General features: G+C 43.6%; 1 protein-coding gene across 1 annotated transcript; it reads right to left on the bottom strand.

Annotated features, from left to right (window-relative positions):
• Positions 1-1,251: 1,251 nt before the first annotated feature.
• On the bottom strand, positions 1,252-22,849 carry LOC139566874 (succinate--CoA ligase [ADP/GDP-forming] subunit alpha, mitochondrial). Its single transcript, XM_071388213.1, has 9 exons — positions 22,600-22,849; positions 19,657-19,757; positions 17,691-17,807; positions 17,332-17,544; positions 17,118-17,175; positions 16,205-16,288; positions 15,332-15,483; positions 7,546-7,734; positions 1,252-1,671 (listed from the first exon to the last, which is right to left on the bottom strand). The coding sequence occupies exons 1-9, from the start codon at positions 22,631-22,633 to the stop codon at positions 1,645-1,647; spliced, it is 975 nt and encodes a 324-aa protein (XP_071244314.1). The 5' UTR covers positions 22,634-22,849; the 3' UTR covers positions 1,252-1,644.
• Between the last annotated feature and the right edge of the window lie 1,443 nt (positions 22,850-24,292).

The raw sequence follows: 24,292 nt of genomic DNA, 5'->3' as shown, positions 1-24,292 counted from the left end.
ATCAAAAGAAATTGGTCGCACCTGAGCTCAATTTGAAGTGTTATAGCAAAGGGGTGGGAATACTTATGTAAATGAGATATTTCTGCATTTAACTTCCAATAAATTTGCTAAAGTTTCTAAAAATGTGTTTTCACTCTGTCATTATGGGATATTGTATGCAGATGGGTAAAAATAAAATGATTTAATCTATTTTAAATTCAGGCTGTAACACAAATTGTCGAAAATAAGTCAAGGGGTATGAATACTTTCTGAAGGCACTATGCTCTCTACTAGCCTGGACAAGGTAAACAATGAATTCATTGAATGTAACCTACAAGTGGGCCAATTGACTGAGGCTGTGATGATCAAAATGTAATGCCTGATTCACACTATGCTACTATGGTGAATGCTTAACTAGGCCAGCTCAGTACCATACAACTGTTTGGTCCTATATTGTGAGTAAATGGTGACCGACTGTCTGATCTTCGAATAATAATTAGTAGTTATGATGCAAGGGGATTTGTAGGTCGGTTGTCACCTGCACTGTCGAACAAGCCAATAAACCCCTCCACTGATTAGTCTTTTAACCAATCATATCAGATCTTTTTTCAGAGATGATCTGATTAGTCAAAAGACCAGTTAGTGGGGGGGAAACATATCACATTTGGGCTGCTTTCGTTAACACAACCTTAGTATTAATCCCTTAAACCACAGCTTCAAGAGCAGTTATGAAAAGAAGTGTGAATTGAGAAGGAATTAGCATTTTCATCTGGTATACAGTTTCTACATTTGTCATTATGTAAATTAAGCAATGCAATTATACTGTAGGACCAAGAAAAGGCCTCCTACACACCTTCTCTTCCAATGAGGCAAAGAGAAAATGTGTGTGCGTGCAAATGCAAATCCCTTAATGGGTGACATGTTAGCTCGATTATAGCTAATTAAATCCCTGGATTGTATATCCTGCCTCCTAATTGGCCTCGCCAGGAAGTGACACTGCATGACGGGGGAGTGTGATTGGATGAATTTAGTTCAGTGGAGACCTTTTCAAATTGGAAAAGAAAAACACATCTTCCAAATAAAGTCTAGTATTACATACCATTTCCAAACAGATTGTTTTTCATGCTATTACACTGTAAAACTTAACAGAACCATACCTCATATGCACCCAATAATACCACCGTGTGATAACGCTTTCACACCGTCATGCCAACCTGTGTGTGCGTGCAAAAGAGAGCGAGACAAAAAGATAAAAATGAGCCCACAACCAACAGTGTTTGAGATATTTTCTTATTTCAGGTGTATAGCCAGTGAGAAAGACATTTTGATGGAATACTTGGTTACAGTAGGAGAGTGTGGTAGTAGAAAGACAACACAGGAACCAGATCACCTCGGTTACCTTGGCATCCCTCTAGTCAAACTAAACACATCAGAATCTACCATAACGGATGCCAATAACTGTCTTCTAAAATACACTTTTACTTAAGTCTATAACAAGCATGGTATCACATATTTAAAAGACGCCATCAAGATATACTGATATATTTACTCTCGTGTAAAGGTATGAATTCATAGCTAAAATCAAAAACATCTTAACACTGCGTAGTGAGTGTGTGTATGGTAGTAGGGGCTTCAGTCAGGGGGGGGGGTGTTGCCTTTCCCCGTTTACAACATCTTCCTCTTCTCAAACTCCTGCGGAGAGGGGGACAGAACAAACAGGAGGGGGAAACAGGGGGAAGGTGAGGAAATAATTATTTATTCATGTGGATTCACAGTTTGTTTACATCTGGAAGTTACAGGGGGTATGGGATGGAGGGGTGCTAGTAGACCCTGACAAGGCACTTTCTTCCTGGGGAGGTGGGTGTCTTCGTCCCAAATGGCACCCCCAATCCCTACACAGGACTCTGGTCAAAAGTTGTGCACTATGAGTCCCATTTGGGATGTAGACAATACATTTATCTAGTCAGGGATTCATGAAGGAGACACAGACGAATAACACTCAAAATCGTTATTTTGGATGCAAAGATAAATACCGTACAAACCGAATAAGGCTATGCAAGGTTCATGTTCAGTGTGGAATAGTCCAAACACAGAAAACATGTATTTTCACACCAAAGCATCAAAATCCAGTCATATTATACGACAGTGAAAATAATAAGATGTAAAAGCACGGAGAACATTACGGGTGGGATGTCGCCATTTACATACACCATTTATTAAATATCAGCAGAGGAAGGATGATAAAACACTCTCCTTCCCTTCCTCCTACAATTACCCCATGCCACAGAGGAAAAAGCTTCCTTTATGCATATGTCATTTATCAGGTCTGCAACACAAATGCATGACGTTGCCCACTGGAAAATGCCTTACTTCCAAAATACCTGAATGTCTACTGCCACCAAGTGGTTGAAAATGTCTACTTCGGCTCAACGCCTCAACTTTGACAAAGTGCTAGACCAACCCGCCAGGGTGTGCTTGTGTTATCTAATGTAATACTCAGGAGTGTTACGTGAAGACACCCTTCAGTCTCAAGCGGGGTGGATTAAGTGTATCTGTACGCGCCGATCAAGACCGGGCCCTTGACTTTCTGAGAAAGGGAAAGATAGAGGAGAGGGAAGAGGGGGAAGGAGAAAGAGACCAGGGGATGAGCGGGGCTGTGCTAGGGCTTCTGACAGGAGTGCTGACATGGTGGCCACGAGGCTTCAGGCACTCTGATGGATGAAAGGAGGGAAAAGGGTGGAAGGTGGCACAAGGTCCACTCATAGTCCAGAGGGAGAATGATCGAGACTATTCTCTCTGCTACCGCACGGCAAGCGGTACCGATGCACCAGGTCTGGAACCAATAGGACCCTGACCAGCTTCTACCCCCAAGCCATAAGACTGCTAAATAGTTTACCAATAGCTACCCGGACTATCTGTATTGACCCTTTTTGCACTAAATGCTTTTGACTCATCACATACGCTGCTGTTGTTTATTACCTATCCTGTTGCCTAATCAATTAATCCGTACCTATATGTACATATCTACCTCAATTACCTCATTCCTCAACTCAGTATATAGCCAAGTTATCGTTACTCATTGTGTATTTATTCCTCGTGTTATTATTTTATTATATATATATATTTTAATGCATTGTTGGGAAGGATGTGTAAGTAAGTGTTTCAATGTTAGTCTAAACCGGTTGTTTACGAAGCATGTGACAATTTGATTTGAAGAGGGCAGAGGAAAGGCAGAGGAAACTACTTAAAAAAATTATTTTATATTGAACCTTTAACGAGGCAAGTCAGTTAAGAACAAATTCTTATTTACAATATGACGCTGGGCCAATTGTACGCCGCCCTATGGGACTCCAAATCACAGCCGGTTGTGATACAGCCTGTAAATGAAAGGTGTTGTAGAGTAAGAGGAACAGGAGAGAGAGAAAGAGAGCGAGAGATGCGATCGTCCTTGTGTGTGACAAACAGCCAGGAGGGGAGTGTCAAAGGTGCTCAAGACCGAAAGAAGGGGAGAGGTGGAGCAAGATGAAGAGAGATGAGCTCAGGAGGATGGAGAGGAGAGAGGGAGGGATGAAGAGTGCTGGTGTGCGACAGGGACATTTTGTCAAGGGAGGCCATGAGAAAGAGTGAAAAACGGAGAGAGCAGCACACATAGGTGACTATAGAGGTTTATGTGTGCTTGACACAGTTTGCACTTTTGGGACTATTCTATCGGTGACATGCAAGTTTAATCTATCGCATTTACAGTATTTGAAAGAAAACAAATACTTGAATCTAGGTGTGGACACAAGGAGAGCTTCACTGACAAGCACAAACAAAACACTAGAGAGTTGGGCATTGTACTGTACTGAGAGCTGAGCATGTTAAACCAAACCAAATTAACACCCCCGTCGGGCACTACTTTGCTTGTTTGCTCTGTTGTGTCGTGTGTATTATCACGCCGATTACAGCAGCCGCCAATGAGGTTAACAGAGACGTATGAACACAAAATGGCTGGGAAATTAACAGGCCGGGAAATAGTTCTTCATTACGCGCAATGATTATGAATTAAAGCAAAACAGTGCCACCACCGCGCAAATCAATACCTGGGTGTTTGGGTTTGGCATCCTGCGCTCGCCCGTAATGAAAGAATAAGATGAATGGGTGTAATACACGCTTGAACTTTTTATACGTCTTGTTAAAACCGGCTTCCTCCGGTGATAAATTGGATTATAGGCAGCAGCAGCGTAGCAAAGTTGCCCGCCCCGGCATCAACAGCCATGGTTATTAATTTCCCCTCACTGTTGCCTTTTGTTTATTACCGATTAAAAAAGTGCAATCTCAAGTCCCACAACCTTACTTGTTAACGAACCCAAACACTGAAAACATCAACATACACTCAAGTAGAAAAAAGGTTTACTCTAAGTTCATAGTTTTTTTTTTTTTTACTTTTGTATGTCGAGATTAGGGTTGCACATTTTGGGGAATATTCAGAGGAAACTTTGTAGGAATTAACATGGAATATATACAAATTAATATTAATACCATTTAAATGTAGATGTTTTTTTTGCATTTGATATATATATATATATATATATATATATATATATATATATATATATATATATATATATATATATATATATATATACACACACCATATCACATGGAGACAGAAACCTTTTACCTTATCATGAGTAGACATCATTGCAAATGATTAAATCCTTCCAATAGAAATAAAATAATTTAGTTATGAATTGAACTTTAATTAAATGAGTTCAGGAATCAACAAAAGAAAGGGAATATTGAATGATCCCCAATGATCCATCGCATCTCCCAAAAATGTTTTCAACATACATCTGTAAAATGATAGTCTAGAAACTAAAACTCTGGTTGTCTTCCTCTCAGGCTTCCATGTCTTCTCCCTGGACCTCCTCAATGTCCACCTCTTGAACATCAGACTCTGAGGCCTCATCTTCACTTTCACTTTCCAACCTTGTTGAGGATGGCTCGTTGTCAGGCTCAAAAAGCATAACATTTGCCCGGATGGCCACCAATTTTTCAACCATTGTATTGGTCAGCCTGTTGCGTGCTTTGGTGTGTGTGTTCCCAAACAAGGACCAGCTGCGCTCTGAGGTGGCTGATGTTGGTGGGATTTGGAGGAGGATGGAAGCAACAGGGGAAAGAGCCTCAGATCCACAAAGTCCCTTCCACCAGGTGGCTGATGAGATATGTTGGCACGACTACCATATTGCATCTCCATCCCAAAGCCCTTGCTTGGAAGTGTACTTCGCCAGACTGCCAAGAAACTTGCCCTCATCCAGGCCAAGGTGGCGAGACACGGTAGTGATGACACCATAGGCCTCGTTGATCTCTGCACCAGACAGGATGCTCTTGCCAGCATACTTGGGGTCCAATATGTACGCTGCGAAGTGTATGGGCTTCAGGCAGAAGTCTTCACGCTTTTTGATGTATTTTAGAACTGCAGTTTCCTCTGTTTGGAGCAACAGTGAAGTGGGCAGTACAGATTTCTGCTCTTCCATCTGCAAGCAGAGTCTGAACATCAGACAGGATGGCATTGTCTCCCTCAATCTGTGCAATGGCTACTGCAATAGGTTTCAGGAGTTTCAGGCTGCTTATCACTCTCTCCCAAAATACATCATCCAGATCCTCCATATTGGCAGACTGTGATATGGCCATTTCTTGGAGAGACTCCTTCCCCTCCAGGAGACTATCAAACATGATGACAACACCACCTCAACGGGTGTTGCTGGGCAGCTTCAATGTGGTGCTCTTATTCTTCTCACTTTGCTTGGTGAGGTAGATTGCTGCAATATACCTTCACATACCTAACCATTTCCTTGGCTCTCTTGTAGAGTGTATCCATTGTTTTCAGTGCCATGATGTCCTTGAGGAGCATATTCAAAGCATGAGCAGCACAGCCAATGTGTATGATGTGAGGGTAGGCCTCCTCCACTTTAGAACAAGCAGCCTTCATGTTCGCAGCATTGTCTGTCACCAGTGCAAATACCTTCTGTGGTCCAAGGTCATTGATGACTGCCTTCAGCTCATCTGCAATGTAGAGACCGTTGTCCCTCGTGTCTGTGCTCTTGTAGAATACTGGTTGAGGGGTGGAGATTATGTAGTTAATTATTCCATGCCCACGAACATTCGACCACCCATCAGAGATGATTGAAATACAGACTGCTTTCTCTATGACTTGCTTGACCTTCACTTGAACTCCAGCAAATTAGTAGATAAAGCATGTCTGGTTGGAGGGGTGTATGCTGGGCAAAGAACATTCAGAAATCTCTTCCAATACACATTGCCTGTGAGCATCAGAGGGGAACCAGCTGCATACACAGCTCGAGTAAGACATTCATAAGCATTTCTCTGACTATGTTCCTCCATTGAGTCAAATAAAAACTTCTGATTCCAGCAGGACCATGAGTTGTTGCTATTGATAAGGTGTCTGATTCATCATTTTCACCTCAAATAGAAGTAGAGGGACTTTTGTCAGAGGTTGCTTGTTGTGAACGCTGAGGGAACTTTATGCACTTGGCCTGATGATTCTGCATCTTTGTTGCATTCTTCACATCGGATTTGGTACAGTATTTGCAAATGTACACAGCTTTTCCTTCTACATTAGCTGCAGTGAAATGTCTCCACACATCAGATAGTGCCTGTGGCATTTTTCATTAAAGATTAGGAAAACATTTGTAAAAATGAAAACAAATACAATTTCATGTACAGATAAACGTTTTATCTAACTGTTTTATCTAACTGCTTAACTATTTATCTTACAAAGGAGTTGTTTAAAAATGAAACATGTATGGAAACAGGTGAATTAACACTCCTCAGTTAGCAGGCTCAAGCAAGCCAAAACCCACATGGTAGCAAAACCAAACTAGCAGAAATTGTTAACAAGTTAGAAATTATTTAAACACTTTGGTGTAGGCTACTATTTACTAGTTAACAACAAAAAAAGTCATATCAAATATATTCACCCCACGCAGTATTGTAATCAAAAGTTACCAGAAAGCATGTAGTCCTTGGCTCAGACAGTGTCGTAGTGTGGGCTCAATAGCATCTCAGTGTGCAAGATCAGATCAAGAATCAGCTGTGCATGTGATGGAAGAGTGCACTGTGCATGCAGAGGGTTGCAATTCCATTGAATTGGGGATAGTTTAACCAAAATATGCCACAAGACCTAGAATTGCCTTGTGTATCACACAATTAAAAAGGTTCACTGTTATAAGCTAACTTTTTTGATGAATTTAAGCAAAATCCCCCAAATTCCCAGGCTTAACTTCCCATGGAAAATGTCATGAAGAATTCCAGAAATTTACGGGAAGGTTTCCGACCCTTTGCAACCCTGGTCGAGATTGTTTTTGGTATATTTGAGGGAAGAAGCAAAGTTGGGATGTGGGACTAAAGCGACTAAAGTAACCCTTTCGCCATGGTATAGTCCGTCGCGCCACTGAATGACAGACAAATGTTCTATCGCTACGGGTCTGACCCATAGTTGGCTAGAGGGCTTGAGCCATGGTAAAGATAGTTTAGCTCTTTAATACATCTCTCTAGTCTCACCTTGAACATGGTGCTGCCCAGTTGGGCTGGGGACATGCTGACCACAACGCCCGCCTGCTGTAGGGCAGCAATCTTCTCTTTGGCTCCACCCTTGCCCCCTGCGATGATGGCACCGGCGTGACCCATCCTTCGGCCCGGCGGGGCAGTGAGCCCAGCGATGAAAGACACCACGGGCTTGGCATTCGCTCCCTGGGGGGGTGGATTGAGGGGGAAAGGATGGAGGGGGAGATTAAGGAGACAGCCTCAGTCATACTTGTATTCTCAGACAAATAACAGAACAGACGTTCCAAAACAAAGACAGCGTCTTCCTATTAACAGTCCCTCTTAAATAGGTATTCTTAGAACCATCTTATAAAAAAAATAAAGGATGGTAGTGTATAGTAAATGTTATATTCACATTCATGCCAATACTATATTACATGCTCTGTCCAGATGTGTGTGAAAGAGTCAATGAGACCATTTAATTGCATGGGCAGATACACACCCTCCACCACCCCTCCCCTCCCTGCCATTTCATATGATCTCATTCTCGCAGAAGCAGGTAATTAGTCACGCGGACACTGATTAGCTCTGGCCCTGTCCGCTCAGCTCGTCCTGATGGATGGCTAAATTCAACAGTTGAGATCGTCTTCCAACGCTGGCGGGAGGGGAGAGAGAGCTAATATTTCACACTCAGGAATAACATTGTATTGGAGATGAAAGATGGGCTTGTTCATTAGGGCATGCTTAGAAAAACTTTTTGAATTGGGTAGCGAAAATGTGTGTTTCTGTTAGGAATTTTATGAATAATAACTAAACAGTTTCTAGATTTAGATAAAACATATAACTAATTTAAACTTTGCCCTGTATTATTAGTATATCTGATTAATAATGTTAATTCATAAGGAAGGGATTATGAAGTATGTACAAGGAGAAATTAAAACAAAATAAACACCATTCAAACTTAGTCAGAGAGATTTGTGCTGTGGGTTAAAAAGTAAGCAAAAAGGGTCATTAAACTATGGTTGAACTGACCCAACTTAGCCCTGAGATGTTTAGATAAGGCAGTGAGTAACTTCTTAGGTCTTCCATTATCTTGAGTTGTCTGCTAAAGTGGTAATAAATTATAGTGAGCCTTCAGGAGAATAAATGATATTGTGTCATGTGTGTGCGCTGGGGAGTTGGAATGAACTTTTGAACCTGTTTTATATTGGTCAAGAGGAGGAGATTTATTCTGTAACCAATGATGTCATATCTTGTTCATAAACTGTTGTTTATGGTTAAATGGGAGCGTGCTCCGAAAATAAATACTATTATCTAATTTTAATAAGACTGTATCCTGTCTATTTTATGTTAATAAGTATCTTAAATTCTTATAAATAGACAGATTGATTTTAATTAGTGAGTACATAGAGGAATCATTTAATTCCCTTAACAGTTTCCTATTAGACCCAGGTACTGTAGTAGCTACCCACTTCAGTAATTTTTTGGCCAAATGAACAAAATCCAGGCCTCTCTTCAGACACTCCTTCTCAGGTACTTGCCTTGTGATAAAGCTCTCCCTCCATCTTTCTCTCCCTCATACCCTCTCCTTCAGTTGAGGGTTTACACGGCGTGTAGAACAAACTGGCCGACAAGCCAGGAAAGGTGGTCCTCCTGCTTAAGTCTTTACTTCCCTTCTACCATTTCAGCACATGCGTTCTAAATGGAACCCAACTGAAACTGGCAGGTATGTACAGCAAGACGACTGCCCGACGACCGCTATTAATTTCAACATGCTTGAAGACACTGGATAATTGTTTAAGCGGAGCAGCCAATCCGCTCGTCTCTCGGCCAAGAAAATGAATTTAATTTTTTTTTTTTTTTACCTGACTAACAATGTACAGTATTAACAAGAGATGGCTCTGAAACAAAAATGTTCACTAAACGGGGGAATATGACTGCAATCAAGGGAAAAAAAGGTACCGGGAGGATACTAATTAGTCGAGGTGAATGTTCTCTTGTAAGGTGGCCCAACATTTTTTCCTCTAAATGGGTCAGAACGAGGGTGGCCATGCCTTTTCCTAAAGACTGACCTTCCTGCAGGCTTTGGTTCCACACCCGATTCTACTACTTAGCTGCTTTTCAAGACCTTGACTAGCTGAAGTAAGGCTGGAGCAAAAGCCTGAACACCCAGTAGCTCTCCAGGAGGAGGGATGGCCACGTCTGTTTTAGAATCTCTATTCACAAAGCATCCCCTGTCCATACAATCTTATTCATTATGATCCACAAGGCAAAACTGATCCTGGATCAGCCCTCCTACTTACTCAGACACTTTATGAATGCAGGCCCAATGCCGTTCTTCTAGCTAGGCCCTAGACACTACAGTTCCGGCTCTCGCTTGTCCCGTCCTAATGAATTCACAGCTCTGACAAACGAACCACCCCCGTGGGAATCAACTCTTAAAATCTACCCAAACACGTCAGGCTGTAATTAGTCAAATATTCTTCATCTTCCTTCAGAAAGTTCCCACCGCCTTTGTCCTATATTGTTAACCGTAGAGATGTATTACTTTAATAATGGAACTAAAGAGAAGGAGAAGGTAGTTTCCATACTTCTTCTTCAGTTTGTTCCCCCACGGGAGGAGGGGTGAAGGAGGCAGGGGTTGTTTCGAAAGGGGGAAGCCTTGCTGTATGCTTGGGGGTAGAGCCTCAATCTTGTCAAATTAAGACGACAAACAGACAATTACAAATTGATGAGGCCCCCTATTCGCACACCAGATGTGAATGGAGTGCGCGACACACGCCCCACCGCTTTCTAAAATCACTCACCTGCCCTCCTAGACGGCAATTGGTGTGTGTTAGTGAATGCATTGTGCTTGGGCTTTGCATTGTGCGTAAAGCACCTAGGAGAGAGAGCGTGAGAGCAGTGGCTAAGAGTCGAGGATAACAGGAAAAAGGATACATTGTGTTCACGTGGGTTAGCTGCCAAATACTCTGTCTCGTTGGAAAGCATGGGCCCAAAGGTGTTACGTCTTAGGTAGCGATTTAGTTTTACAAATGCATGGAGAGGCTGAAGAATACTAGGTGGGATTTAGAAGTAGATGTCTCAAAAAGAAAAGAACTTAAGACCTTCTGAAAAGGTGACTAACACTGAACAAAAATATAAATGCAACAATTCCAAAAGATTTTACAGTTACAGTTCATATAAAGGAAATCAGTCAATTGAAATAAATTAGGCCATAATCTATGGATTTCACATGACTGGGAAAACAGATCTGCATTGGTTGGTCACAGATGCCTCATGCGGTGCGACACATTTCCTTTGCATAGAGTTGATCAGGCTGTTAATTGTGGCCTGTGGAATGTTGTCCCACTGCTCTTCAATGGCTGAGCGAAGTTGCTGGATGTTGGCGGGAACTGGAACACGCCGTCGTACATGTCGATCCAGAGCATCCCAAACATGCTCAATGGGTAACATGTCTAGTGAGTATGCAGGCCATTGAAGAAATGGGACATTTTTCAGCTTCCAGAAATTGTGTACAGATCTTTGCGACATGGGGCTGTGCATTATGCTGAAACATGAGGTGATGGCGGCAGATGAATGGCACAACAATGGGCCTCAGGATCTCATCACCGTATCTCTGTGCATTCAACTTACCATCAAAATGCAATTGTGTTCGTTACCTGTAGTTTATGCCCGCCCATACCATAACCCCACCATGGTGCACTCTGTTCACAACGTTGACATCAGTAAACCGCTTGCCCACACGACACCATTTTCCCAGTACAGTTGAAAACGGGATTCATCTGTGAAGAGCACACTTCTCCAGCAGTTTGTGCAGAAATTATTCGGTTGTTCAAACCCATCAAACTCAAAAGCTGTCCGGGTGGCTGGTCTCAGACGATCCTGCAGGTGAAGAAGCCGGATGTGGAGGTCTGGCATGGTTCCACGTGTTCTGCGGTTGTGTGGCCGGTTGGACGTACTGCCAAATTCTCTAAAACAACATTGGAGGCAGCTTATGGTAGAAAAATGTAGATTCAATTCTCTGGCAACAGCTCTGGTGGACATTCGTACAGTCAGCATGCCAACAGCACACTCCCTCAAAAACTGAGACATCTGCCTCCCGGGCTGTGTCGCAGCCGGCCGAGACCGGGAGACGGCGCACAATTGGCCCAGCGTCGTCCGGGTTAGGGGAGGGTTTGGACGGCAGGGATGCCCTTGTCCAATCGCGTGACTAGTGACTCCTGTGGCGGGCAGGGGGCAGTGCATGCTGACACGGTCGCCAGGTATACGTTATTTCCTCCGACACATTGGTGAGGCTGGCTTCCGTGTTTAGCGAGCAGTGTGTCAAGAAGCAGTGCGGCTTGGCAGGGTCATATTTTGGAGGACACATGGCTCTTGACCGTCGCCTCTCCCAAGTCCGTACGGGAGTTGCAGCGATGGAACAAGACTAACGACCAATTGGATATCACGAAATTGGAGAGAAAAAGGGGTAAAAAAAACTTTTACAACATTGTGTTGTGACAAAACCACACATTTTAGAGTGGCCTTTTATTGTCCCTAGCACAAGGTGCACCTGTGTAATGATCATGCTATTTAATCAGAGTCTTGATATGCCACCCCTGTCAGGTGGATGGATTATCCTGGAAAAGGATAAGCAGTCACCAACAGGGATGTAAACAAATGTGTGCAAAAAAAAATGTCATTTTATTTCAGCTCATGAAACATAGGACCAAAACTTTACATGTTGACTTTATATTTTTGTTCAGTATACTAAAACAGACCAGGATGGCAAGCAGGCCACAGAGTTAGAGGAATAGTTTTACTATGTAGGCTATGCAATGACCTCTAAAGTGTGTACTAATTCTAGCCTGGCAAAATTAAAAACATCAGAGCAACTTTTTGGTGCAAAGATCTCCCTTTCAAGGCCCCTCTTTTGTAAATCAGTTTATTGTCTATTTTTATACATCCCTTTTTTGTTGGGCATATTTTATGTCAAGTGTAACACTTTTAATAAAGACCGATTTGACTCAAACTCGACAATTTGATCTTCATCCCCTAATCGTAAATCGTGTACAAGTGGTCACCAACCGGTCGATCGCAATCTTCAAGGTATTTCTAGTCGATCACCAAACATTTCTGTAGAAAGGCCAATGATAAAGGCTTGCTTTTATTTCTTGCGTTCATTCATTCAGAAGCCTTGTGCATCGGGTAGGCAAAGTGTTCCCATTTTTAACCATTTAACTTGTCTCAAATCATCATGCCTACAGCTTCCACAACCCAGGCCACAGCAAAGTTTGATTCTAGCCTACGTGAGATTTCATAACTTTTAAAACAATGACCAGAGGGAGACTGTCAAAGAATACAGCAAAGAGCTTGCTGTTATGAGTGAATTTTTGTTAAGTTATTCAGCACTGTCAACACACTATTCAATACCATTACAAAACATAAAACGCACATCTCCCTACTTCCACTCACGCTGCAATGAATGAGTAGCCAAGTCTATCAAAAACCCTACATTTTTATTAGCAGCTCATCTTGTCTGTTTTAATAGAGGAATATTTCACTTTCTCTGGTCATAGGAACAACATGAATTTGTGCATGAGGCAGATGCATTGCAACTTGAGTTTCACCATCGGGTGGAAGATGGTGTCCCCTCTCGGATTAGTCTCACAGGAGGAAAGGAAAGAGAGAGCAGGGACTGTGAGAGGAGGACCCTTTGCTGATTTCTCCCTCCCTTCAGCTGAGACTAATACCGTGTTCAAAACAACTGGGAACTTGGAAATCTCAGACTTCCGTGCTTTCAAAATTGGTTTGAACGGTCACCCAACCCAGAGCTCTAGAAAGATGCCCGAATTCTGACTTTCCGATCACGGACGTCATGATTTGACCGCCCCCCCCAGTTGTCTTAAAAAGAACCATGACAGAGCAGTAAAATAAAAAAAGCTCATTATTTAAATGTATGCTCAGCTGTGCCTCACAAGTGCTACACCAACTGATCTATAAGTCTGTGGAGAGAGAGATCATTTTGAAATATCTAGCTATACTGGTAAGGGCATACCAATGTGATATTGTATTCTACTTTTCGGCAAGAGTCCCAAATGGCACCCTATTCCCTACAGTGTCATTGTACTATTCATGTACGATTCCCTTATGTGTCTGAAAATATGCCTAGCTGATCTTATGACGAATTAGTGTAAAATAAATGTATTTGTGTGCCTGTTGTAGATTCAGAAATTCAATACAGTTAGTATTTGTGTTAGGGTTGTGCGGTATCCAGATTTCCATACCGTCATACGGTATTACTGGAAGTACACACAGGGGGTGCCATTTCTAAATAAATAAATGTATGCATTTTTTTTAGGCAACATGGATCTTGATCCATAAGGGGATTGACTGTCTCTAACCAAGAATCGTCCTCTTGCCATCTAGCCACTTAGCTAGCAAACCAAATGCATAGATGTAGCCCTGAGCTAGAGATAATGTATTAGGCAAAAATAAAGTTAACTTATAGTTAGTTATAACATTATAGTTTTCTGAAAAACCTGTACATTTCGGGAAAGCTACTGACATTTTGCAACCCTAGAAAATAACATGTCTGAAGCATGGAATTATTCTGAGTCAAACTAAAGAGAGGAACATCATTTTGGGTCTGGCTTTGCATTCAGTGTTTCTGTTTCTCAACGTTGACAGAACAGCAGCTCAGATAAAACAATTTCAGGCTTTGGTTAAACTGCTGCCTCTGGTGTTCAATGCTCGACACACACACACTCGACTTTCAGAGAACTACCCGTCGCTTTCAAATTGGCTTTTCATGCATGTTGGTGTCACGAGCCATTGGTTTCTGGTTGTCGACACTTTGGATGATTGGTTGAGCCGGTTTGTACATGAGGAAGGGAGAGAGAGAGGGCCCAAAGGGCTCTGGTCAAAAGATGTACGCTATTAGGAAATATGGTGTCATTTTGGCCTCAGCCAAAGAGTTGTTCTCCCGAGACAGAAAGTGGTGAGAGAGATTTGCATGCATTAGGGCAGCTGAAAGCACATCAAATTAATTTTCAGCTGCTGAACACCAGGCAGAGAAACCTCTGTGTGTTTGTGTGTACACACACACCTCACAAAAATCAATTTTCTCAATCAAAATTCTGTGTCTTGACAAATCTAGAGGGCAAAACACACACTTGGCAATAACTGTTGCTGAAAGGCACTTAACCACTTTTCAAGCCTTGCATAATTCACCATCCATGCTCCAAAGATCAGTCTCTCCCACACCTGCCTGGAACGAGTGTGTCAATCAAAGGTGTGTGCTGTATTCTGCACCATGAACCCTAACTGGAAGTACATGCACTCTAGCTCACACCCTCAGCCTGTCCAGAATCCCAAGATCCATTAGCAGGTGAGAACACACACAGTATGTCTTACTATACTTGAGGACTTTTGGGGACCAACAAATGACCCATTCAAAATCCTATTTTCCCTAACCCCCAACCCTAATTCTAATCTTGAAATTGCCTTTTTACAAGTAAAGGACCGGCAAAATGTCCTCACTTCTCTGTCTTTTAGTTAGTTTACCATTCTTGTGAGCACTTCTGGTACTCACAAGTATAGTGAAACGTGTCCACCCACCCACGCACACGTTTTGGACTTGGGGGCTCGGAGTGGGACTTCCCGGGGGGGTCGTCGGAATCAAAGAGATGAAAGGGAGTACCTGCCAGAACTACACTCATCTTTCAAAAAGGGTCTGGATGAGTCACAAAAGTACTGGTGGACCATTGACAAAGTGTTAACAGTCTGGTAGCATGTTAAACGTGTGTGTGTCTCCTCTTACAGAGTTGTGCTGTTTGAGGTAATCGGCAGCGTTCTCCTCGGCGTTGCCTCCGATCTCGCCGATCAAGATGATGCCCTCCGTCTTAGGGTCCTGTAGGAACACCTCCAGGCAGTCAATGAAGTCTGTCCCGTTGAAGGGGTCCCCGCCAATGCCTGAACAAAAACCATTAGAAAACACTGTTACGCTGCTTATATCCATAAGATGGATGTCAGATGTGACCGAAGGCATAGAGTACAATGTACTTATTTTTTAGGTTGAATTGGTTTTCTATATGTGACTAAGAAAGTGTTATGGTTGATGCTGTAATCGTTGCCAAAGGTTCTGTAACAATGTACTGAGTAAAGGGTCTGAATTCTTTGTAAATGTGTAATTATGGTGTATTGTGTGTAGATTGATAAAGGGGAAAAAAACTATTTAATCCATTTTAGAATTAGGCTGTAATGTAACAAAATGTGGAAAAAGTCAAGGGGTCTGAATTCTTTCCGAAGGCACTGTATTTTGTCTATACCAAGGATGGGCAACTGGCGGCCCTTTTTGTAGGCCCACAGAAAAATCTCTCTGCCCCATGGCAAAGTGTAGAATTGCATGAAATTACCCTAAAACTTCAGATTTTTCTCTCTGCCGTCAAGAGGGGAGAAAACCATTTCAGTTAGTGAAATTGTGTTTTTTGAAATTTTCCTTAGGGCTCTCAAAAAGGCTAGGGCTGGCTTTGACTGCATGGGTGGGTACACAAAGCCACTGAGGCCCCTCATAATCAGAGGCCTCTCATGATCAGTTCAGAGGTTTTAGTGGCCATCACCCCCCATCAAAGTTGCTCATCCCTGGTCTATACATTTGCAGTATGTGTATATCATAACGTTCATTCCCACGTACCGATGCAGAGAGACTGTCCCAGGCCAACTTGTGAAGTCTGGTGAACAGCTTCATATGTGAGAGTTCCCGACCTAGAGACAATGCCTGAAGGGAAAAAAAAGAAGAAAAAACGATATTTCACAACCTTAAGCAACACAGTTCCCTTTCCTGTCAGTAGATAAGGAGAGACTGAGGACAAGTTCCAATTCTCTTAACATGCATCCTTCCTTCTTCTAGAGAGGTAAGAAGGAAGGATGCATTTTTAAGTATTGGAAAGGACCTGTATTTACACTGTATGGGTGCAGCCCAAATTGCACCATATTTCCTACTTTTGACTGGAGCCCCAGGGACTATAGTGAATAGGGTACCATTGGGGACGCATACACTGTATGCCTTCGCAATGAGAAGCAAGAGGTTTAGGATGTCTGTGCAGCGATGCAGCTCCCCAGCAGTCACTACACCAGTGGAGGTTGGTGGGAGGAGCTATAGGAGGACAGGCTCATTGTAATGACTGGAATGTTGACACCGTTCCATTTATTCCATTCCAGACAGACATTACAATGAGCCCGTCCTCCTATAGCTCCTCCCATCAGCCTCCAATGCACCTGGAGGAACATTTGCTATGGCCGTTTCTGCTGCCTACAGGGCTGTAGCACTGACATCTTATCAAATTGTCTGCTGCGAGACAGTGAAGAAAAGAAACTGCTTGGTCGCTCGCTGAGCGACTAGGGTTGATAGCCACATAGGCAGAGGTCCTTTCTCCCTCTCACGATTCAACTGCACGCACGTAATTTTGGAGACTGAAGCAAGTATTGTAGGATCTCTAACCTACTGTTAACTTTCCATCACACAGAACAAGATGTCGGTCTGTCAGCATTATGACACAGCTGCCAAGTAAAAGCAGATTTTATTCAATGATTCAAAAATATCTCACCAATCCTCCCTTTCTTGTGAATGTGGCCCGGCATGATCCCGATCTTGCATTCTCCCGGCTGAAAACACAGAGTTAGCACCAAGAGAGTGTGTGTGTGTGTGTTCTAGCCTCTTACGTTGACCACTCTAAAGCAGTTGCGGCCAATGAGGCAGGTAGCGCCCTGGCGCAGCAGCTTGTGTGTGTACTGCATACCAGTGTGTATGTGTATTCTTACATTAATAACGCCGGGGCAGTTGGGGCCGATGAGGCGCGTGGTGCTCTGGCGCAACAGCTTGTGTTTGACCTTGACCATGTCCTGCTGGGGGATGCCCTCTGTGATGCACACCACCAGGGGCATGCCAGCGTCGATGGCCTCGATGATGGCGGCACCCGCGAACGGAGGGGGCACGTAGATCACTGTGGCCTCGGCCCCGGTGCCCTCTCTCGCCTGGAGGTGTGGGACATGGAGAATTTAGGGCTTGCTATTCATCAATGTATGTATTTAACCATTTCTTAACCAGTTCAGAACCAGTTCACATTTATGGCTGAATAAGGGCTGACCAGAGACACAAGAAATAGTGGAACACATTTAACCTCCTTGACAGAGTTGAAGACGGGCACGCCGAGGTGTGTCCTCCCCCCCTTGCCGGGGGACACGCCACCGACTAGCCGGGAGCCATAGTCGATTGCCTGCTGACTGTGAAACGTCCCCTAGAGGGGGAGAGAAGGAGGAAGAGTCAGAGAGAATCCGCTAGTCCCAATACCAATTCACCCAGTCGTTTCTCTTGACCTTAGCCCGCTTCAATGTTTGATTGCAGATCTGTAAGATGGAAGCAATATTGTGAAGTTCCTTCAGTTCAAAGGGTTAGGGCCAAGGGGAAAGGGGAAGGAGGGAGCAGCTGACAGTGTGTGATGGATGGAGAGGGGAAATGTCCCAGTCACTGGCGGCGCCAACCGCCAACATTGAGATATCATTAAAGCCAGGTAGTGTGGAATGAGGAGAACAGGCCTGCCATCCACCATTAATCAACTGGGCAGAATGGTGTCCGGTGTCCGCAGAGGGAGGGGGAATGGGAATCAAGCTGACATGGAAGGACACACAGACACCACCAACATATTTAGACTAGGTACATCAGCAGGTAAATCAATGACTATGTGAATGGGGGTCTCAGAGAGGAGATTTGGTATATGATATTCAGGTATTTTACGGTGTCTGTCACTTAGTTTCCCATTGACCTAAATGCATGACTAAGTGAAAATTCAACTTAAGTGAAAGGGGCTTAGGTTGGCATCACATTCAATCAGTATAAATCCAACCCAGGCACACTAAATGACCATAATCAAATGGCATCATGTCTCTATTTCTTAAGGTCGTCAATAAAAAAATAAAATCACTCACAGTCCCACCTTTACTTTTTCAAGGGGCATTGAGTCCAATAATGTGTTGTAATATTATGAATATTCAACCTGCCAAGTTCCATCAGCCTTCTCAGTTAATAATTACAAAGGCTGTTAAGAAACGCTATAGATAAGTGGCTACGAGGGCCAACTACGACACGTCCAAATCAATGACCCTAATGTTAAAACTATAATTACCAGCAGTAAAGAGAAAGAAAAGACTGAGCCAGCTATTTTTTCCCCCACGCAACGCAGATATCTTTTCATTTCAATATTTCTTCCATTCACCAGACTCATCTTTTTCTTCCTCTGTTCATTTATAACGCAACATGCACTGTCTGCTCTTTCCCCCGGTGGTGGCAGTCCTAAGTATATGGCTTGATAAGCAAACCATAGAGGAAAGTCGGTGTGCAGCAGCAGCGACACTTGAGTCATTGCTCAGCCCTTTCGAATTAGCATGAGTGTTTCATTAGAAGAACTACATTTAATAACACTATATTAAGTCGAAGAGTTGTTGGAAAGGAGGGGGGACGGGTATTAACCTACAAGGTGAAAGAAGAGAGATGTTCGCTTGTTGGACAATGACACCGATACTCTTCTTTCGACTTTGACAGACAATTACAGAGACCTTCCATCCTCATCCAAAGCAATATTGTGGATCAAGATTATGCGGTCATTTAATGACCACTCATTGTCTGTGGATAAGGTGCTCAGTTGCAGATAGCTAGCTACTGTTTGCTGCTTAATTTTATTTTACTTAAAAAATGTTTTAACTCAATGTAAACACATCGCAAATTAAAATCCTTAGCTAGTGGATACAGCTGGTTATTTTTAAATCTCTAGGCCTACAAGCTCCTCTGGCAACTGTCAATCCATGTTTTGGGAAGATTATTGAGCTGTTTTGACTCTGCACGGGCAGATCGTCAACAATGTCTGTTGACAGTGAAACAATAACCCAATCAGGGTTGTGTTCATTCGGCACCAAACGGATGAACGCGGACTGAGACAGGGAGGGACTACCTGGACTTGTCCAATAGGAAACACACATTTTCGATCATTTCAGTTGCAAAAGTTAAGATTTCCTTTGAGTGCCGTAATGAATACAACCCAGTTGAATGCAGAAAACAGCCAGTGTCGGCCGGGTGTTGTGTAGCATACACACCTGCTTCCCTGTGAAGCCTTGGCAAATGACCTTGGTGTCTTTGTCAATGTAGAGGTGCTTCCTTGAAGCAGTATAACAGTTCCTTACCCCATTTTGCTGCACTGCAAATGGAGGCAGAAGGAAAGTGAGACCACACACAGGTGACATTTCCAAAAAAACACTATTGTCAATGTCACATCATGATGGAAAGGATTGCCATCTAGGAGACATAGTCCAGCGTTGTTGCCTGAGCTGTTGTCACATGATGTTCCTCTAATTAGTTTAAATCCAATTAAAACGGACCTGAAGGTAGGCCCAGAGGCTATGTTCCAAAACCTACAGCACACGGTAGAAACTGTCAGAAGTAAAACACACATACACTATGTAGACCACTACGCTTGGATAACGAGTTTTTGCTACCCATTGTGCCTATTCCCTCATGATTGAAATTGAAAGGAAGGGAAAGGGGGACACCTAGTCAGTAGTACAACAGAATGCATTCAGCTGAAACGTGTCCTCCGCATTTAACCCAACCCCTCAATCAGAGAGGTGCGGGGGACTGCCTTAATCGACATCCACGTCATCGGCGCCTGGGTTAACAGCCTTGCTCTGGGGCAGAAAGACAGATGTTTTTGATCTTGTCAGCTCTGGGACTCGATCCAGCAACCTTTCGGTTACTGGCCCAACGCTCCAAACCGCCAAGATAAGCCTATGAATGGCATTAGTATGTGCAGTTCTGTATGGCAGTCATGGTGAGATTATTATTTCACAAAAGGCCGGTTATAAATAAGGGGAAAGAAACAAATGACCATGAATGTGTAATCTACAGACATGTGAGATTCTGAAAAAAACTGGGGGAGAGAATCTAAATGGAAAAACTGCTATTTGGCCATGTAGGCTTGCTAGAACAGAGCGCAACAAAGTGTCAATACAGGATTAAGATTGAATCCTACTACACCGGCTCTGATGCTCATCGGATGTGGCAGGGCTTGAAAACTGTTACAGACTACAAAGGGAAACCCAGCTGCGAGTGGCCCAGTGAGTGGCCCCTCGCCTACCAGACGAGCTACATGCCTTTTATTCTTGCTTCGAGGCAAACAACACTGAAGCATGCATGAGAGCACCAGCTGTGATGGACGACTCTGTTGAAACACTCTCGGTAGCCGATGTGAGCAAGACCTTTAACAGGTCAACATTCACAAAGCCGCAGGGCCATACAGATTACCAGGACGTGTACTCAAAGCATGCATGGACCAACTATCAAGTGTCTTCACTGACATTTTCAACCTCTCCTTGACCCGAGTCTGTAATACCTACAAGTTTCAAGCAGACCACCATAGTCCCTGTGCCCAAGGAAGCAAAGGTAACCTGCCTAAATGATTACCGCCCTGTAACACTCACGTCTGTAGCCATGAAGTGCTTTGAAAGGCTGGTCATGGCTCACATCAACAGCATCCTCCCGGATACCCTAGACCCACTCCAAATTGCATACCGCCCCAACAGATCCACAGATGACGCAATCTCTAATGCACTCAACACTTCCCTTCCACACCTGGACAAAAGGAACACCTATGTGAGAATGCTATTCATTGACTACAGCTCAGCGTTCAACACCATAGTGCCCACGAAGCTCATCACTAAGCTAAGGACCCTGGGACTAAACACCTCGCTCTGCAACTGGATCCTGGGCTTCATGAAGGGCCGCCCCCAGGTGGTAAGGGTAGGCAACAACACCACAGCCAGGTCTCTGACCTCCTCCCTATAGGCTGTCTCATCATTGTCAGTGATCAAGGGTAGGCAACAACACATCTTCTACGCTGATCCTCAACACTGGCGCCACTCAGGGGTGTGTGCTTAATCCACTCCTGTACTCCCTGTTCACCCACGACTGCATGGCCAAACACGACTCCAACACCATCATTACGTTTGCTGACGACACAACAGTGGTAGGCCTGATCACTGACAATGATGAGACAGCCTATGGGGAGGAGGTCAGAGACCTGGCTGTGGTGCCAGATCAACAACCTCTCCCTCAATGTGAGCAAGACAAAGGAGCTGGGCGTGGACTACAGGAAAAGGCGGGCCAAACAGGCCCCCATTAACATCGCGGGGCTATAGTGGAGCAGGTTGAGAGCTTCAAGTTCCTTGGTGTCCACATCACCAACTAACTAACATGGTCCAAGCACACCAACACAGTCGTGAAGAGGGCATGACAAAACCTATTCCCACTCAGGAGACTGAACAGATTTGGCATGGGTCCTCAGATCCTCAACAGCTGCACCATTGAGAGCATCCTGACGGGTTGCATCACTACGGCCCAGTACATCACTGGGGCCAACCTTCCTGCTGTCCAGGACCTCTATACCAAGTAACTTTAGTTAAGTGAACAATTTCTTAAATGAAGGTACACTAAAGCTATGCTTCTTTCAGTGAAGTAATTGGTAGCTTGGTTAACTCTTTTCAGAGTACTAACGTTAGTACTATAGTTTACCCAACACTGCAACCAACACCCTGTAGCTACTTCCATATAAAGAGATAACGTTATAAAATCACAAATTGAAAGCTTTACTAACGGTAGCTGTTTGCAACGTACAATACAATGGGGGAGTAACGTTAGGTAGCATTAGCTTACCAAGTGCCAGCTACATGACAGTTACGTTATAGTAAAGCTAACTACATGTCCTAATCTCATTTATAGGATTGACACGCTAAATATAAAGCTTAAAGGACAAGCACGGTCAAAGTTCAGTAGTTCGGACTGTGTGGCCTGGAAATTGATGCGCTATCTATCAACATGCTAAAACAGTTAGCCAGTAATAGAGGCCCTTGCGTTGCTTGCCATGGCTACCCTGTGAGCAAGAAACCCCAAATTCCGTGCAAAACGTGCTCCGTGAAGCACTTAATTTAGCAGAACCTAAACAGTTTAAAGAGTTTTGAGGAGAACACATGTGTTGTTATACTTACAGAGCAGCCGGGCAAACAACCTACAATTCGACATCTTCGGTCATTCACCAATGACACGGGAGGCTACGGACCTACACGTGAAAGGCAAAGGGCTGACTATAAATATGCCCAACTAATAAAACGTCCTGCAAACGTTTTTGAACTTGTTCAACCGAGATACTAATTCGATATATTGTTATTATACCTATTATTTAAGTCGCTGACAAAAATAGTACAACCAGTGAGATGGAAATTTCTGGCAAAGATTCAAGGTTGGCTTTAAACAGCAAAGAATTCTGGAAAGTGTAGTTCACACTTTCCTCAACAACTCGGATGAGGCTTGCATGCCTCAAACACTAAAGTGCGTGTTATGCCCATCATAGAAAACCCGAAGGGTAAAACCTGCTATGGAAATGTGATTCTTACACTGAACAAAAATATTAAAGAAACATGAAACAATTTCTACATTTTTTACTGAGTTACAGTTCATATAAATCAATTGAAATGAATTCAGTAGGCCCTAATCTATGGATTTCACATAATATAAGCCATTTAGCAGACACTTTTATCCAATGCGACTTACAGTCATGCATGCATACATTTTAAGTATGGGTGGGAATCAAACCCACACTCCTGGCATAGCAAGCACCATGCTCTACCAACTGAGCTACAGAGGACAACATGACTGGAAATACAGAGAAGCATCTGTTGGTCACAGATATATTTTTTTAAAAGGTAGGGGCGTGGATCAGAAAACCAGTCAGTATCGGGTGTTACCACCATTTGCCTCATGCAGCGCAAAACATCTCCTTCGCATAAGAGTTGATCAGGCTGTTAATTGTGGTCTGTGGAATCGTGTCCCACTCCTCTTCAATGGCTGCACGAAGTCGCTGGAAATTGGCGGGAACTGGAACACCCTGTCGTACACGTTGATCCAGACTATCCCCAACATGCTCAATGGGTGACATGTCTGGTGAGTATACAGGACATGGAAGAAATATGATTTTTTTTCAGCTTCCAGTAACTGTGTACAGATCCTTGAGACATGGGGCTGTGCATTATCATGCTGAAACATGAGATGATGGCGGTGGATGAATGGCACAACAATGGGCCTTAGAATCTCGTCAAGGAATCTCCGTGCATTCAAATTACCATCAATAAAATGCAAATGTGTTCATTGTCTGTAGGTTAAGCCTGCCCATACCATAACCCCACTGCCACCATGGGGCACTCTGTTCACAAAGTTGACATCAGCAAACCGCTCGCCCACACGACGCCATACACGCTGTCTGCCATCTGCCCGGTGCAGTTGAAACTGTGTTAAGAGCACACTTCTCCAGCGTGCCAGTGGCCATCAAAGGTGAGCATTTGCCCACTGAAGTCGGTTACGACGCCAAACTGCAGTCAGATCACAACGCTGGTGAGGGCGACAAGCACGCAGATGAGCTTCCCTGAGACAGTTTCTGACTGTTTGTGCAGAAATTGTGGGTTGTGCAAACCCACAGTTTCATCAGCTGTCTGGGTGGTTGGTGGACATTCCTGCAGTCAACATGCCAATAGCACACTCCCTTAAAACTTGAGACATCTGTGACATTGTGTTGTGTGACAAAACTGCACATTTTAGAGTGGCCTTTTATTATCCCCAGCACAATGATCATGCTCTTTAATCAGCTTGGCAAAGGATAAATGCTCACTAACAGGGATGTAACATTTG

Source organism: Salvelinus alpinus, chromosome 39, assembly GCF_045679555.1.
Source record: "Salvelinus alpinus chromosome 39, SLU_Salpinus.1, whole genome shotgun sequence".
Classification (NCBI taxonomy): Eukaryota; Metazoa; Chordata; class Actinopteri; order Salmoniformes; family Salmonidae; genus Salvelinus; species Salvelinus alpinus.
Note: the sequence above shows the minus strand (reverse complement) of the source record. Positions and strands in the feature narration are given on the sequence as shown.

Excerpts from the sequence above, each read along its gene's own strand:
- LOC139566874 (XM_071388213.1), bottom strand. The coding sequence starts at position 22,633 with ATGTCGAATTGTAGGTTGTTTGCCCGGCTGCTCT. Across the intron at positions 17,176-17,331 it reads ACTGCCCCGGCGTTATTAAT|CCGGGAGAATGCAAGATCGG; the intron begins GTAAGAATACAC and ends CTGTGTTTTCAG. Across the intron at positions 16,289-17,117 it reads TCACAAGAAAGGGAGGATTG|GCATTGTCTCTAGGTCGGGA; the intron begins GTGAGATATTTT and ends TTTTCCCTTCAG.